The sequence below is a fragment of the Phacochoerus africanus genome, chromosome 4 (genome assembly GCF_016906955.1).
Source record: "Phacochoerus africanus isolate WHEZ1 chromosome 4, ROS_Pafr_v1, whole genome shotgun sequence".
NCBI classification, from domain to species: Eukaryota; Metazoa; Chordata; class Mammalia; order Artiodactyla; family Suidae; genus Phacochoerus; species Phacochoerus africanus.
This window is the reverse complement of record NC_062547.1, coordinates 132,262,111-132,279,733: the sequence shown is the minus strand read 5'-3', so window position 1 is coordinate 132,279,733 and position 17,623 is coordinate 132,262,111. Positions and strand designations below refer to the sequence as shown.

At 37.9% G+C, this 17,623-nt stretch overlaps 1 protein-coding gene across 1 annotated transcript in view; it reads right to left on the bottom strand.

The window, feature by feature from the left end:
* The window catches only part of ADAMTS19 (ADAM metallopeptidase with thrombospondin type 1 motif 19), a 264,349-nt gene that overhangs the window by 102,910 nt on the left and 143,816 nt on the right, over nt 1-17,623 (bottom strand). Inside the window, exons 9-10 of the mRNA XM_047778552.1 lie at nt 14,143-14,283; nt 11,241-11,391 (exon numbers count right to left, since the gene is read on the bottom strand). Of these exons, the coding sequence (XP_047634508.1) occupies nt 11,241-11,391; nt 14,143-14,283 (292 nt within the window). The remainder of the gene's footprint in view (nt 1-11,240; nt 11,392-14,142; nt 14,284-17,623) is intronic.

Below are 17,623 nucleotides of genomic sequence, written 5' to 3'. Positions count from 1 at the left end.
ACAGAGAGGTTAAGCGTTTTTCATGTACTTTTGTGGACACATTTGTATTTGAACTAATGAATCTCTAACCTGAGGATATCAGTTCATAAGACACTGTTGTTAAGGATATTTCATAATTACGGGATCAAATGCTGCATTTTCAACCAAAGAAGAATTCTTCTTTATTTATATTCCATAAAGCTTAGTTGTGCTATAACATGAATTATTTTAGGCAAGTTCATTAGTTAACCAGTGCATATTGAACTAAAAAGCCAATTGTCTACACTGTAGTTTTAAAATAATCCTTGCTTGTTGAACACTGTTGGTGGTCTAAATTCTGTCCTTCCACCATTATCTGCTATTCAAAACAGCAGGTACTCTAATTGATTCCCACTTGAGGCGCTGAGAGCATAAAAGCAAACTTGGCAGCTTTTCAAGATAAGCAGAGCTGTGCAGAATAAATCTTTCATAGATGAAATCTCTTTACCCTTTATGTTCTGCAGTTCCGGGGATCTTTTGGTAAGTGAATTATAGCCTCTTTGTGAAAGATAACTCAGATTCAAATCAAAAGTAAGGCAATATAATACTCAAGAAATGGTATGGACTGTTTTCACCTTGAGAAGTACAGCATCTCAGATGGATGATATTAGAGCTATGTAACATCAGGTCCTTTCTTTTTTGGTGGCTGCGCACATGGCATCTGGAAGTTCCCAAGCCAGGGATCGAACCTGCACCACTGCAGTACCAAAGCCACAGCAGGGACAATGCCAGATCCTTAAAACCCGCTGTGCCAAAGCAGAATTCCTATCAAGTCCTTTCTTAAGATAATGAGGAACAAGGTTGGGATTTTTATTAGAACCAAACACTTTCCATTTGTTGTACAGGCCAGAGTCAAATACTCTTTTCAACTTAATCGCTGAAATCACTTAATATGTCAATTAAGACAAACTTTAAAACTTAAAATCCCGTGGACAGGAATGTGCCACTCAGCATCTCCAAGCAAAGTAATAAAAACAATGTAACATTCCCTTTTTTTACTTCTCTATAATAAGAAATGACCATGAAAACCATATATAAATTTGGATGTTTATTCCATGTAGGGTTTTTTAAAGTTATGAAGATATTATATACTTTAAATGGAAGATTATTCCTGTATGGATATCGTAAAATTTATCTTGAAAAACAACATATCTGCATGTCTTCTTTTATAGTAAATAGTTCCATTAAGGTGTTCCAAATTTTATATTAAAAAAAAAAATCTTGCAGCTCTCTTGCGGCTCACTGGATTAAAGACTGGGCATGGCCACTGGTGTGGCTTACATCATTGATATGGTGTAGGTTTGATCTCTGGCCTGGGAACTTCTCCATACCTCAGGGCAGCAAAAAAACAAAAACAAACAAACAAAAAAGCTTAAGTGCATATGCATGGAAGTAGAATTAAATCTTGGACATATAACTCCTTGTTCATCCATAAGTCAGTATGGGATCTATTTTCAAAAACAATCTTTTCCATCAGAGACCACCTTAGTATTATGAATGATGGAAAATAGGAACAAAGTAAGAGAAAGAAAGAGAAATATGCAAAAAATAGCAGGCAAAGACTGAAGAGAAATGATAAAAAGCTGAAATCTAGCTCTTTGGGAATACTGACAAAAATTGAAAATTAAACAAGAAAAAAAGAGAAGGCAAAAATAAACACTATCAGGAATTTTAAAAAATAAAGGCATAACCACAGAGAGCATTTAAGCAGAAACAGGGAGACGTTATGAGCAACTTTATGTCGAAAACACTGTACAGTGTGTAAGAAATAGAAAAAAAATTTTTTAAAAATTTACTTAAAACGTACTAAAATGGACCCAAGAAGAAAGAGAAAAGCTGAGCTAGTCCGTAGCAATAGAATAGTTAAAAGTGATTTTTAAAAATCTTCCCACAAAGGATACATCTGATCCAAAAACTTAAATTCTCAGTTTACACAAACTCTTTAGAGAATAGCAAGAGAGGGAATATTCTAAACACATTTTATGATCCCTAAACCAGACAGGAGTTTTAAAAGAAAATGAAAATAGTGATCTACCTCACTTATTAACTTAAATTTAAATATGGTACTCAAGGTTTAACAGATTGAATCCAGCAATGCACGAAAAAATGTAATGGGCCACAGTAACTATGTTAGGTTTTCCTTGGAATACAAGGTTACGGTAATATTAGAGATTTGAGTAATATAGTCAAACACATCAAAAATTTCAAAATCTGTGATTTTTATATCTCTAGATACAAAGCATATGATGCAACTCAACATCCATTTAGTAAAAAAAAAAAAGTATTAACAAACTAGCCATTGAAGGAAATGTCTTCAAAATGAGTGGCCATCTGGATATCTATGAAAATCTACAGCAAATGTTATTAAAAAAAACCATGAAAGGTTGAAAGTTTTCTTTTAAGATTAGGAAAATTGCAAAGATAGCATCTTGGCACAAACATAAAAAAGTGAATACATGATGTATCTGAAGTGGCAAGAGAAAAAAAAAAAAAAAAACTGTCAACCTGGACTCCTCAGCTCAGCTAAAATTTTATTCAAGTCTGAAGATTAAACAAAGATTCTTTCAAGGAAACAAAAAGTAAGCGTCTACCACCAACAGATCTTCCCAAAAGGAACTTTGGGAAGGAGCTTCAAGAGGAATGTGATGTCATAGGGAAGAACTGAAAGGCACCGGTGAGCAAAGAGACTGATAAAAGTGAGGCTAAATCAAAATTACCACTGGCCACATAAAGCAATAATAATCTGATTTTAACCATTACTATAAACCTTTTTAATGGGAAGAAATACCAGAAATTCAGCACATATACATCTCAAAAACTTTATCCCTTAGCAGAGGAGATGTGGCCACCGACAGTTAAATAAACTTAATGTCTTCTCTTTCACCACCTTCATTACACATATTTCATGACTGCTAGTGGCAGAAGCTGAGTAACAGCCTTGGGAAGAAAACTGTAGTCTATGAATGAAGCCAACGAATGAAGCTGCAAGCTGCAAAGGCCCCCTCAATATATAAAACACATCTGACAGTGTTAAAGAAAATCAAGGAGGAAGAAGAAATTTAGAGAAAGGAAAACTGTCAGTGCCAGTTAATGAAAGCCCAAAGAAAAGAATAAAAAGTGGGAAGGACTACTGGAAATGTTTGAAAGAAAAATGATCCAGAATTTCCTAGCATGGAAGAGAGACATACGATAAGAAGATTCTTCTTCTGGAATGGTAGAATAAGTTTCCAGAAGACAAACCCTCTTATAGACAGTAACCATAAATGAAAAGAATGCAAAAGGCAACTTTCCGGTGGTTCTGCAAAGTGACCAAAGGCAGGGAGATCATTTAGGGGAGCTAAAGGGCTTGACACAGTTTGAGTTCACCCTCTTTACGGCTTTGACCTGATAGTGGATTGTGGACGTGGCATGACAATGGGTGGCTGGAGCAACGCGTGCCATGAAGATAGAAACTGGTGTGGTTGAAGCCACCAAAATCTGAAGGAGCTATCCAAGGCCACACTCCAAATTGCCCAGTTAAGGAAAGAGGGCACTAATCCAAGATATGAGCAGCTATCCATAGTGGGTAAGACAGTTTCCAGTTTGATGCTAACAAACCTAATTACTTGTGAAAACAAAAACCAAAATACTCTTAGGAGGAATAAAACAGAATCCAGAGTATCTGTGACAAGAGGGGTGAGCAAACTCCTTCTGTAAAGTGTCAAATAGTATGTATTTTAGGCTCCTGGGCCATAGGACCTCTGTTGTAACTATTCATTGCTGTCATTAGAGTCTGAAGGCAGCCAATGAGGACATGTGAACAGATGGAGGTGACTATGTTCCAGTAAAACTTTATTTACAAAAATAGGCAGCCAGTTCCTATGCCATAGTTTGCAAGAAATTAAGGTAGTAACATAGAATGTGTTAATGTATTAATACTGCAGAACAAAATCATATGTGTATACAAATAATTATTCACAAATGTTCTGAGTAGCCTTACTCAGATTAGCTAACATTCCAGATGTCTACTAAAAGATGGAATGAGAAACAAAATAGTTTATGTACCAGTGGAATACTATTTATCAAGAAAAAAAAATTACTGATACTTATAAAAAGATATAAAAAATATCTGGCTTTTGAATGCAGGGGAAAATGTGGCTTCTCCAATGTCAAGTAGGAAAGGAGAAAAAGAGAAAAATAATAGGGCATAAATATGAAAAACACAAAATGAGGTGAAAAATAAAATTCCTAAAAAACATTAATTTAATATAAAAATTGTTAAACTAGCTGATGAAAATATAAAAAAAACCCTATTACACTGTTTTAAACAGAAAAATATAAAATCTAGCAATTGCTTTTCTCTAGTAAACATATCCACTTATCTACATCCATATCTGTATGTATATTTATATCTGGAAAGGCTGAAGATAAAGATATGATACATATCAGTCCAGCGTTTTTAATGCTGGACAAAAAAGATTTTAAGATACAGGGCATAAAAAATGAAAAACAAGAAAAAAACAAATTAACAGAAGAAAAACCATAAATATACATGCACCTAGTATATTGAGTTATATTGTATAACTCAACATTATATAAGGTAATAACTGACAGAATTAAGAGAAGTAAATAAATCAATAATCAGAGTTAAGTATTTTAGTACAAGCCTGCCTGTCACTGACGAATCAATCAAACCAAAATAAGCAAACAGAGGAGTTTCCTGATGGCCTAGTGGCTAAGCATCCAGCACTGACATTGCGGCAGCTTGGGTGAATGGTGTGGTGCAGGTTTGATCCCTGGCCTGGGAACTTCCGCATGCTGTGGGCGTGCCCCCCGCCAAGTAAGCAAACAGAGATGTTTAATAATAATTTTCCTATGCTTCATCTAAGATTTAGTGACAGATAATTTAAAAGCATCCATTCTGTCAGGCATACAAAGAGCAAAAATTCAAATTTATCATGTATCACATTAAATAGGAAACTTCAATAAATTTTATTATTTATTTATTTATTTTTTGTCTTTTTGCCATTTCTTGGGCCGCTCCCTCGGCATATGGAGGTTCCCAGACTAAGGGGCTAATCGGAGCTGTAGCCACCGGCCTACGCCAGAGCCACAGCAACGTGGGATCCGAGCCGCGTCTGCAAACTACACCACAGCTCACGGCAACGCCGGATCCTCAACCCACTGAGCAAGGGCAGGGATCGAACCTGCAACCCCATGGTTGCTAGTCGGATTCATTAACCACTGCGCCACGACGGGCAACTCCAATAAATTTTAAAGAATGGGCATTGTATAGACTACATTGTCTTAATGGAGTGCAATAAAATTTAAGTACAAATAAAAATGATCAGAAATAAAAACTCTCTTCATTAAAAATCAAATCCAAAATGTCTCTGGTGCTAAAAAAATATTTAGGCTAAAAGAAAATGAATGTACCATATAAGAAGATAATGCCAGAAGTAGGAAGAATTTGTGTAAGATGGGAAACAAACAAACAAAAAACCTAAACCCAAAACAGCACAACTTAAAGGGAAAATTTTCAACCACTTCGAAATTTAAAACTGGCACTATATAAAACGTTAACACAAAATGACACACTATTTATAAGAAATAAGGAGTTCTCACCTGGAATATGGAAAGAAATCCTCCAACTCAGCAAGAAAAACAGAAAGTTGAAAAATGACCCAAAAGTAAATAGGTGCTTTATAAAGATAGGGAGCTAAAAAATGAAAACCCTTGTCAATAAGAAGTCACGGGAAATTGAGCCCTAAGAAAAAAACTTAAAGAGCAAGATTAGGCAGTCAAATAAGCTGCCATCAGACTCCTGTATTCAAAGACTGTGTAGGACCAAAACTCAAAGGATAGGATGAAGTTTTAATTAGGTGGCAAAACAGGCAGATGCATTTCCTGGTAGCTTTAACACCTGCCATAACCTTCAGCTTATAGGAACAAAGGACAGTAAAAATCTTCAATGTCACCAGTCTTAACATGAACTTATCAATGGCGCTTGCTGTTTTAGTTGCCCAAACAACTGCTAGCCATAAAAGGCTATTTTATGATAAGCCTTTTTAAGTCCAAATTGTTATGGCCTCTGGAATTGCACAACGCCAGATCACAGAGACTCAATCTTCTAGAATTCTTCATAAAGTGCTCATTTCAATGCCAGCCTGTTCATTAGATCAAATGTGAGGTTTTAGAAGTACTACACATTTTGATGTGTCAAGTTGATAAGAGAAAAGTAAAATTGGAACTTTCCATGTTATTTTTACTTTAAGTCAACATATAATTCAATTACAGTAGACATTTTTCTATGCAATGTAATATGTATGCAATTCACAGTATGTCTAGTCCAAAACCAAAGGCAGAACCTTAAGTTTCCTGGAGGGCTTCATTCTTGGTGATTCTAGGGAACCATCTAGCCATACCTCTGTAGTCTTAGCTTGGCTAAATAATTTCAAGCAGCTATTAAGATAACTTGATGCAGTTGTATGTAGTGGGCTCAGCCACAAGATGCCAGATGGCCTTAAGGCACTGCATGCTTAGAACTCAGGAAAAAGGCCATCCAAGAAGTTAGCATATTTATGCAGAAGAGTGAGCAATCATTGCTGGGGGTCAAGATCTTTCACAAGCCTCTTGATAGCTATGACTTTAAACACTTTGCAGATGTCAGTCCCTGCCCTAAGGGTAAACATATCACTAATGAGACCGACAGGTATATAATGCTGGCATCCCTAGTACTTGCATATAACTATCTGTTAGTAAGAATGGAAGAACAGTATCTAACACAAATACTGTGGAGCAACTACGATGGTCTCTAAGGTTGTACCAGAAACACACATGTTGAAAAGTTGCTATGAATCCTTACTCAGAGGAGCTTGATACTTACTTCTAACCAACTGGAAACAGGATGGTCATAAGGATGCCTGATTAACTCATGCATAAGTTGTGAAATATAAGCTATCTGCTCTTATTGGTTGCTTTTTATTTTAGCCATTGAATTAATGTTTTACAAGATATCATCATATTCTCTTGACATATATATATATATGAATTATTTCTATGAGTGAAAATTTAGAGCCATTTTTCCATCATTCAGTTGATTCACTTGGGAATTTAGGAAGTATTGATCAAGCTCTCTTTTAGGTGCTGCAGGTCCAGTGATAAAAAGGACTGACAACTCCTTTGTTGTTATGGAGCCTGCCTTTGTTTTGCATAAACTCTAGGTGACAGATTGGTAGATGTGGTGACTTCCCATGTATCCACTTGAAGGTTTATCTTAACAAGCAGACAATGCATCTTCTACACTTAGAGCTAATTCCCTTCTATTATTCCCTTCCTGACACTATGTGTTCAGGGACATTAAGACAGCTTCAAGCAAAACTGACCCAAACCCAAGGGGGACACCGTTATCAAGTTATATTCTCAGCCTAGATTTTCATCCCCTTGTCTCCAGCTTTTGGAACAGCTCATCATTTCCACTTTGAAAAATGTCTTCACTTGGCCTCCAGGATCTTAACTTTCTCTTGGTTTTATTCCTACCAATAGACTTCTTCAGAGTCTTAACTGCTTTTTCCTTATCTTCCTAACCTCAAAAGACTGTAATGATCAAATTCTCAGTCTTGGAATTTTTCCTCTTCTAGCTAACCCATTTCCCAGTGTTATCACTGAGTACCAAGTCTTCAGCATCACCTACTTGTTGAGGACTTCCAGGGAGGTATCTATCCTGGACCTACTTATATCTCTTCTTGGATGTCTAATATGCACCTTAAACTTAAAACGTGACCCTAACCCCATTCTGGGGCATCTGCATTCTGTTTCCTCCTGCTATATTTTCCCTAAGATAAATGCATTGCTTGCTACCTACCTTTCTTCCAAGCTCTAAACAAAGATCACTTTCTATAGAAGCCTTCCCAGATCACCATACATAAAATACCACCAATCCCACTCTCCTATCCCTGCGGGTATTCCCTATCTTTCTTACCTGAATGTATACTTCTCCAAAACACTTATTACCAAAGGACATTATATATATTTACTTATTGTCTGTTTCTCCCAACTAAAATTTAAGCTCCATGAAAGTGGGGCCTATTTCCTACCACGTTACTACTGCACAGAACGGTGCCTGGAAAGCAGCTGGAACTCAATAAATATTTGTCCAATCGATGACTAAATTTTTAAATAATCTCTTCATTGGCCCAACCCATACACCTACACATCTACCCACCTAATTTCTACACGTTGCATGCTACGCTAATTCGGATGGAAATGATGATTTTCAAGGGTAGTTTCAGAATGCTACTTTGGATTCCAGAATCAAAGAAGTCTAGCATCTCGGCCCTACGAAAGTTCAAAAGATAACACAGCTCCACTTCAATAGAACGTGACTTAGAAAGAAAAAGAGTTTTGAGCAAGGTTACAAAACTAATGAGAGGATGAACCACTCTTAGAGTCCAAGCTTCATGCCGTTCCAGTCAGAACTCTCTACCCAAATTCTGATTAGGAGGCAACTTGGCCGCCCGCAGCAGCCCATTCCTTTTGGGTATTACTCTAAAATTTTCCTTGATAAAGATTCTACACAGATAGAACTAAAGAAAAATCTGATTTTATAAATAAAAATGTCACATATACATAATTTTAGGGGAGAAAAAGGAGAACATCTCTAGGTACTTGAAACCTAAAAAACTTAATTCTGTTTGCAAAATAGAAAAATAGTTTAAAATAAAGGTAAGATCCTAGGATATGGAGAAATAGATTTAAAGTCCCATATAACTGTCACACTTTCAGAGATGGAAAAAAATCATGAAGGTAGTTAGTGAGAAATAACCATATAAACAGAGCAACCAGCCTAGAAAAATGAAAAAAAAAATCTATTCATGTATTTCTTAACCCTGATGGTGGAGGTACTCTGGGGGATAAAACAAATTCAGTCTAAACACAGGACTTGATCTAAGGTTTTTCCTACACAAAATATACAATGTAAAGTTTGCATTCTATAAAAAGTGGCTGACGATAGTGGTTACAAAATACTCTGTTCTTTGGATGTGCATCTAATATTCCCTCTTAATAAGGGTAGCTGCTTCATTGTGTTATTTAACTTCCATAGGTCTCAAATGGTTAATATGTAAAACAGGACAATAATAACTATGGCACGTAATTGCTATGAGGCTCAAGATAGATCATAAATATAAATTATTTCCACATTGTGACATCTATCTTAGAGTTCAAAATATCTTAGAATAGTATTAGTAAAATTTAACTGCAACATATAACTAAAAATGATTTCTAAAATTTTTAAAAAAGTGTTTAAGAAAAATGATCTAAAATTTACCAAAATCATGTCTATCGTTCATCATTGGCTGAGTTTTTCTAACATGTGGGGTACTTCATAAAACATGAAACTTTTCAGTTGAGCAACTCTATCAATTTTCCACACGACATGAACTGAAACCATCTCCTACACAAGAGCACAATAATAATCGGAGAGAGCCTTCTCTGTTTTCCAAAACGATGCTAATTTCAGCACATAGATGTGGTTACCTACAAAACCAAACATGTATACTTCAAAACATTCATTTCACCAAGATGACTCGAGAAACAACAATCGTGACCCAAGTTTTGATCATCTAAAGGCCCTGGAGGTGAGAGGAGAGTGGACAAGATGGGTAGATGAGATGAGAAGCACATGGACAGATCATACAGAGCCAACCTGGCTACTGTTGTAATTATCACGCCGGATGCTAAGCTCCAAGAACCCGTGGATCTGCCACGTGTGCCTCCTTGGGTATCCAGTTACAATCCCACAACGAGATCAGTCCTTTTGAGGTTTACTATTGCCAGATGAGTCTACACATCCTTTCACTTGTCACATTTGATGCAGCTCCAATTTCTTTACACATTCATTTATTTTAATCTTAAGTCAAACATTCTCTGTGTGCCTACCATGCACTAGCCATTGGACTGGATGCTGGAGAAACACTCTGCCCTCATGGAGCTTACGCATCAGGGTGAGGAATTACTAAGAGGGAAAATAATAAACAATGAGCAAACTTTTTGATAAGAACTACAAAGCAGAGAGCATAAAACATCATATCGTCTTTTCCATATAGTGAATTTTAAGTATTCTGTCAGATATTCAAATCAACATTGTCTTCAACAAAGCCGAACTCCTTTCACACAATCACAGAAGCTTAGTTACAGTGAAATACAGCTACCAATTCACTCTGAGCATGATGATCAGTTTCATCCCGAATCACAAAGTGGGTGCAAGTATGTGTATTGGCAAGAGGTAGAGAGAAATGGGCAGCAAGAAGTGAGAAGAAAAGAAAATAGGAAAGGTAAAGAGAGCTAAAAGTCTTCAGTCAATTTAAGAAGGTCATTTTGGGGAGCTCCCACTGTGACTCAGTGGTAATGAACCCAATTGGTATCCATGAGGATGCGAGTTCGATCCCTGGCCCTATTTAGTGGGTTAAGGATCCAGCATTGCCTTGAGCTGTGCTGTAGGCTGCAGATGCAGCTCTGATCTGGCGTCGCTGTGGCTGTTGTGTAGGCTGGCAGTTTACAGCTCCAATTTGACCCATAGTGCGGGAACTTCCACATGCTGCAGGTGCAGCCCTAAAGAGGAAAAAAAAAGGAGGGGGTGCATTTTGCTCAATTCTTGAGATTTTTCTAAAATGTGACAACTGGCCTCTTTGAGTAACTAGTAACTGCTTGAATACAATATACAGACACTGCTTAGTTCACCATCGGACATTTACCCTTTTCCTCTAGTTTAACTATTTAGAAATGTCCTAATTTTTATCCCTATAGACCATATTTTTAACATTTCATTTTCAGGGTTAAAAGATACAATCCTTCCTCTACAACTACACGTTCATATATTGTTTTTATTACATTTTCACCTAGCTACCTACCATGTAAGAAAGCAAGAGATTTAAAATAGAAGCAGTCAACTGGCATAATGTAAAGATTCCCTGACCTCAGAGCCATTTTGGAAATAGAAATTCTTGGGTCATTCCTTCCTAACTGAGATTCAATAAAGACACCTATCTCTAACCCCTTCCAAGTGTCAGGGGAAAAAATGCAGAAACCTGTTCCTAGAAAATCCTTCTTTCCAATACTGGGGTGCTCCGGAACCACAAACTCTAAAATAAAGTCAACTTTCCCTCCTCCAATCAGTATGTGGTGCTTCTAAATAATGAATGTGAATATATACTTAAAAAACCGCACCTGAATACAACTCTTACCTGCATTTCTTGACAAAAGGAAGCCAATGGCCCAAAGAGAATCTGACATTGCTCGTCTGCAGTGTAGGTCATCTCTGGCAACTTGGAAGGAACCATTACAGAATTGACACTCTGGGGATTTGTCTGTAGCAAGCAGTGACTGGCCTTTGACCTGGCAATATGCAGATATGTGCATCATTTCGAACTGAATGCCCAAAGTTGTTATAATTAGTTAACACAGCAACCGGAAACTTTTGGACACCAATAAAATGTTCCTACTTTTATTTATCAGCTCTTCTATTGAACACTCATAGAAATTATTCCATACATGAGACTCATTTGTTTTTGATTTTTGAGGTAATTCTAATAATAAAAAAAGTTCAAGTTGGCAGTTCCCCTTGTGGCTCACTGGGTCATGAACCCGACTAGTATCCATGAGGATGCAGGTTTGATCCCCAGCCTTGCTCAGTAGGTTAAGGATCCCGTTTTGCCATGAGCTGTGATGCAGGTTGCAGATGTGGCTTGAATCTGGCATGGCTGTGGCTGCAGCGTAGACAGGCAGCTGCAGCTCCGATTCAGCCCCTAGCCTGGCAACATCCATGTTCTGTGGGTGCAGCCCTGAAAAAGAAAAAAAAATTCACATTTATAGAACTTTTTGGTTTATACAGGTCTCTCATAGGGATGGATTCCGCTAACCTACATAACAGTGTGAGGTGGTTATTATTTCACACATTATGAGATGAAAAACCTCAGACTCAAGAGAATAACTTGCCCAAAAGTACTGAATGAAGGTAAGAAATTGACCATATCCAAGGATTTTAAAAATCCATAGGAAGCATTCTCAAGTGACTATCAACAGTATGAATATTTTTTTGTCTTTTGTCTTTTTAAGGCCCTACCTGCGGCACATGGAGGTTCCCAGGCTCGGGTTCCAATCAGAGCAGTAGCTGCCAGCCTACACCACAGCCACAGCAACACAAGATCCGAGCCACATCCTCGACCCACACCACAGCTCACAGCAACACCAGATCCCCAACCCACCGAGCCAGGCCAGGGATTGAAACTGCGTCCTCGTTGCTAATCGGGTTTGTCAACCACTGAGCCACGATGGGAACACCAACAGTAAGAATATTTTTGTATTTGACATTGTACTACAATGTGCATTAATGGGGAAGCATTTAAATTTTTTTTTTTCCCCCACTGTAAGGGGGTCAGGTTATCCTTACATGTATACATTACAATTACATTTTTCCCCCAGCCTTTCTTCTGTTGCAACATGAGTATCTAGACAAAGTTCTCAATGCTATTCAGCAGGATCTCCTTGTAAATCTATTCTAAGTTGTGTCTGAGAAGCCCAAGCTCCCGATCCCTCCCACTCCCTCCCCCTCCCATCAGGCAGCCACAAGTCTCTTCTCCAAGTCCATGATTTTCTTTTCTAAGGAAATGTTCATTTGTGCTGGTAGATTAAATGATCATAGCTGTGATCCAAAGTAAGACAACTAAACCAAATCAGGTACTCGTGAGGGCCTGCGGAGGGGCTGCTCTTGCTGTGAGGTGGCGCCTTCCAAATACTACCTGCTCTGAGCAATGATCTCTACCCTATCACGACAAAGAGCATGCCCGGACTACACCCTACACATCTTTGAGCAGAGTTATAGGCATGTAATAACTATTACATTTTAGTAGATTTTAATATTCATTTCAACTAAAAACATTAGCTTGACAATTTAAATGGTATGTAAAAATAAATAAAACTGATCTGTGTAGTGAATTTAGCTAGCTAGGTGTCCCTACATCTCTTACTTGGAATTTTGGATACTTCAAGCATCTCTCTCTCTCTCACTCACTAAGGAGGACTTTGCATATCACCTACTGGTACTGCTTTCGCCGAAGGAAGACGTAAAGAACAGGGGATTTAAGATGAAAACTAGAACAGTGATACTCTTTCTTCATTTCTTTTTCCAACCCAATGGAAGCTACATATTAAGACTGCTGAAGGTAGAGAAGAGGACAAGGACTACAATCATGGTGAAACCCACCCACTAAGGAAAAAAAATTCAGAGTTTAGAACTGCCACAATGGAAGGGTGGAGCTTTGGTTAAGGAGATTCTTTGTGTTAACAAGAGATGCAGAGGGATGCGCGCTGAGCATGTTTCCACTGAGAAATTCTGACGTGGCAATTAAATATTACAGCAGATTTTTTATCATTCCAATGTTTTGTGATTTGAGCAATGAGATCTTTTATGTTTATTTAAGTATAGCTGATTTACAACACTGTGCCAATTTCAGCTGTATAGCAAAATGACACAATCATACATATACACATTCCCTTTCATATACTCTCTTCCATCACTGTCTATCCCAAGACACTGGATATAGTTCCCTGGGCTATCCAGTAGGACCTCATTGCTTACCCATGCTAAATATAATAGTTTGCATTTACCAACCCCAAACTCCCAGTCCGTCCCACTCCCTCCTTGCCCTACCTTGGCCACCGCAAGTCTGTTCTCTGTGTCTGAGTCTGTTTTTGTTTTGTAAGTGGATTTATTTGTGCCCTACTTTTAGATTCCACACATAAGTGATATCACATGGTATTTGTCTTTCTCTTTCTGACCTACTTCACTTAGAATGATAATCTCTAGTTGCATCATTATAATAATTTTCAACCTTACAAATCATCCCGCCCATCCTCTTGTTTGAAAACGAGGAAACCAAGAAGCAAGCAGGTTATGTCCCAATTCACATTGTAAGTGGAGACCCAGGATTGGAAATAAGCACTTTGATTCCTAATCTGGTGTCTTTTCTGCTCTGCCACACCACCTACCCAGGTGGGTGAGGAAGCATGCCCACACACGCGCACACACACACACACACACACACACTCATACATTCAGGATATAACAACAGCAAGTGATCTCAGTACCTTAGAAATCTTTCCAAATCTTCCTTGCTACATCGGGACCAGGAAACATCACCAAGGTTCTGTCCTTTAATCCATTCACCAGACATGATATGAAGACCATCAGCACACGATGGGTGGTCATTGTCGTGATTAATGCCCATGCTGGTTCAGAATATAATTAAAATTTTAAAATCGCATTCAATATTTTTTAAACCTGTCATTACAACGACCATTAAATAGTAGCTAAATACTTAAAATTATGGCAGAGAAATTAAAGGTCAAAAAAACATTAGATTTCAGACTAAAATCTGACGACCTACATTAAAGGTCAATATTTTTATTTAGGCAAAAAAAAAACACATTTTCCCAATCTAAAAAATAACATGTTTCGTTCACCTCAATCAATATGATCTACAGATTTATTTTTCAGATGGTAGCATGTATAAAACACACAGAAAGAGCAAGTTTCTATTCAACCACACTAGATCCCTGTTGCTGCCTGAAGATCCTTTATTCATTCCTCTTACCACCTCTGAAACCAGATTAAGATGTTACCTTCCCTACCTGCTTCATTAGATTTCTTCTTCCCTTCACCAGTCATCATAAAACACACTGTCCCTGGGAAGCCTGCACACTCTCGGGGCCATTGTCATCTTTTCCACTGAATCCTGAATCTGCTGCTTTAAGTGGGAACGCCACTCTAAAAATCTGACATATCTTCAAATGGACATACTAGAAGAACATTCATTTCAGTATGTCCAAAAACTGCCCTTAATAGTTTCTCCTTAAAACCTCTATGTACTCCTACCGTCTTTTTCTCTCTTCTCTCTTTTGTGCCTTTGCTGGGCACCCAGTTTGCCACAGTAAACAGAATCTTCAGATCACTGTTCGCTCCTTCCTTAATGGTTAGAGGCAAGCCCTGACAATCTATTCGCTAAATATTTCTTTGGGGTGTTCTCTCCTTTTCATTCCTTGTGTTACTGTTAAAGAGGATTAAAAAAATATTCAATCTTGACAATGAGGATGGCATTCTAACCGGGTTCTGTGCCTTCAATCCTTGGCATCATTCTCCCTTCTCCTCCTGCCCTGCTCCAGGGAGATCTATTTAAAACACAATCGGGCTGCCATTCCTCTGCTTTTCCATGACCTACACAGCAATTTCCAGCTCTTTAACATGGTACATAGTTTCTTAATCTTCTTCCAAGCCATTTATTACATCCATTTTCAGCAACAGCAAATGATTTGCAATTTCCCAAACATTATGTTGTTTCTTATTCTCTTGGATTCGCTATGTGTCATACATCATAAAAAGGGATTTACAAGCTTGAATTGTAAGCAGCTCCTCTGCCTCTTTTCTGTTTGTTCATTCCTATTTTCTTTAGACTTTATCATAAATATGAGCTCATTCAGCAACATTTAACTTAGCTCCTGATTTCTGCTTTTACTAAATATACACAACTTACCTAACCTATTGATCCCTTTCCTGGTTTAGAAGGCGCCAAGAATGAAGAATTAAGTGATTAACGAATGACCGACCCTCCACCCTTAGCTTCCCCTTAGTAAATGTGCAGGTCATCCAATTGTGGGCAGACCACGTGAACAGCAAGCATCCCAAGGAAAATGGGGAGAAGTCAGCAGGTCTGCAGGCAATGAAGAGAGGAGCAAGAAGCTGATCTCCCGCCTTAAAGGTTAACTGAGGTTGCGTCCTCTTTTTTCCTTTCAAAATTGTAACAGCTGGTCTCTAGACATAAGTCCACCATCTCCCCAGATTGCTGGCTCTTCTGGATAAAGTACCTTCTTGACGGAAGTTTGCCCCTCCATTTATTGACTCTTGAACAACAAGCAGCCAAACCTGTGTTTGGTTGCAGAATTAAACAATTCTATAAGGTAGGAACTATCAGAATAGCCTTTCTGCTGAGAAGTCACTTTCCCAAGGTTAGACAGCGAGAAAGAGGAAAGCAGTGATGTATGAACTGAAAAGGTTGGCTCTAGAATCAGGTGACCAACCACACGACATTCCTGACGTCTAAGAATTCCATTCCCCCAACCCTACCCAAAGTGCCTCTCCTTCAGTGTCTTTCCCTGGATAAATTCCTCTTAATGTTAGATGAGTGTGGAGTGCCACTAGGAGGTTTTACTGATTCTCACTCACCTAGGTGTACTCTCTCTTTTTTCCACCATAAGGCTCTGCGAACAGCATCGCTACACTGATTTCTACACTGCATTGTTCGTTTTTACTTTTGGTGGTTGTCTCCGCAATTTCTTGAGGATAGAGGTCTTACTCATCTAAGATCCTTGCATATTGGAATCACGCTCTATAAACGAACCAAGTCAGCATGTAGAATCATTTCTATATCAGAAAAAATTTCTTAAAACTTCCTATGAATTCTCATAAGGAAGTCATTAACATAAGTGCTGGTAAGATAGCTACTGAAGCAGCAGAAAAAGGAAAGGTTGGTTTTGTACATACTGTTTGAGATGATGTCAATATAGTTAAATGTACCCTTTTCTCGTTGTGTAAGGAGCTACAGAATAACTAAAATTGTCTTTCATAATAAAACAATTGTGAATAATACGAATATCTATATTATATTTTAAAGCATTAATAAAAGAATTGTTACAGAAGTTGCTAAAGGAAATCACAACTAGACTGTATTTTCTCACACGAAAACAAAACTTTTCAAGACTACTAAACTACATTTTAAGTTGAATAAGTTAAAAATTTGAGTCAAAATTACATTTAATATATTCTTGAAAGAAAAGATACAGATGTAATTAATTAGTTTACAAAGGAAAGTAATAAATTAAAAGTCAATTATGTTTACCAACTTACAGACTATGACAATTATGGTCTAAATAAACCTAAAAATACATTTTTTGTTTTGTTTTGTTTTGTTTTACCTTTTCTAGGGCTGCTCCCTCCTATGGAGCTCCCAGGCTAGGGGTCTAATCGGAGCCGTAGCCATGGGTCTACACCAGAGCCACAGCAACTCGGGATCCAAGCCGCCGCATCGGTGACCTACACCACAGCTCACGGCAATGCCGGATCGTTAACCCACTGAGCAAGGCCAGGGATCGAACCCGAAACCTCATGGTTCCTAGTCAGATTCGTTAACCACTGCACCACAATGGGGACTCCTAAACCTAAAAATACATTATTGAGTATCATTTTTCATTTTGAGTGTTAGAAAAATTCAGCTCTACAGTAAATCATATTTCTCTTTCCCAGCCTTAAATAGGGTCTGTATGAACACATATGATAGAATGATTGAACAGAGAGAATTAGGAAAGAAGATGTTTTTCACGCTTTAGAGATAAAAAGGAAAAGTAAAAGATGATACGCAGGAGTTCCCTTTGTGACTCAGTGTGTTAAGAACCCGACATGGTATCCATGAGGATGCAGCTTTGATCCCTGGCCTTCTTCAGTGGGTTAAGGATCTGGCGATGCTATAAGCTGTGGCGTAGGTCACAGATGCGGCTTGTATCTGGCGTTGCCATATGT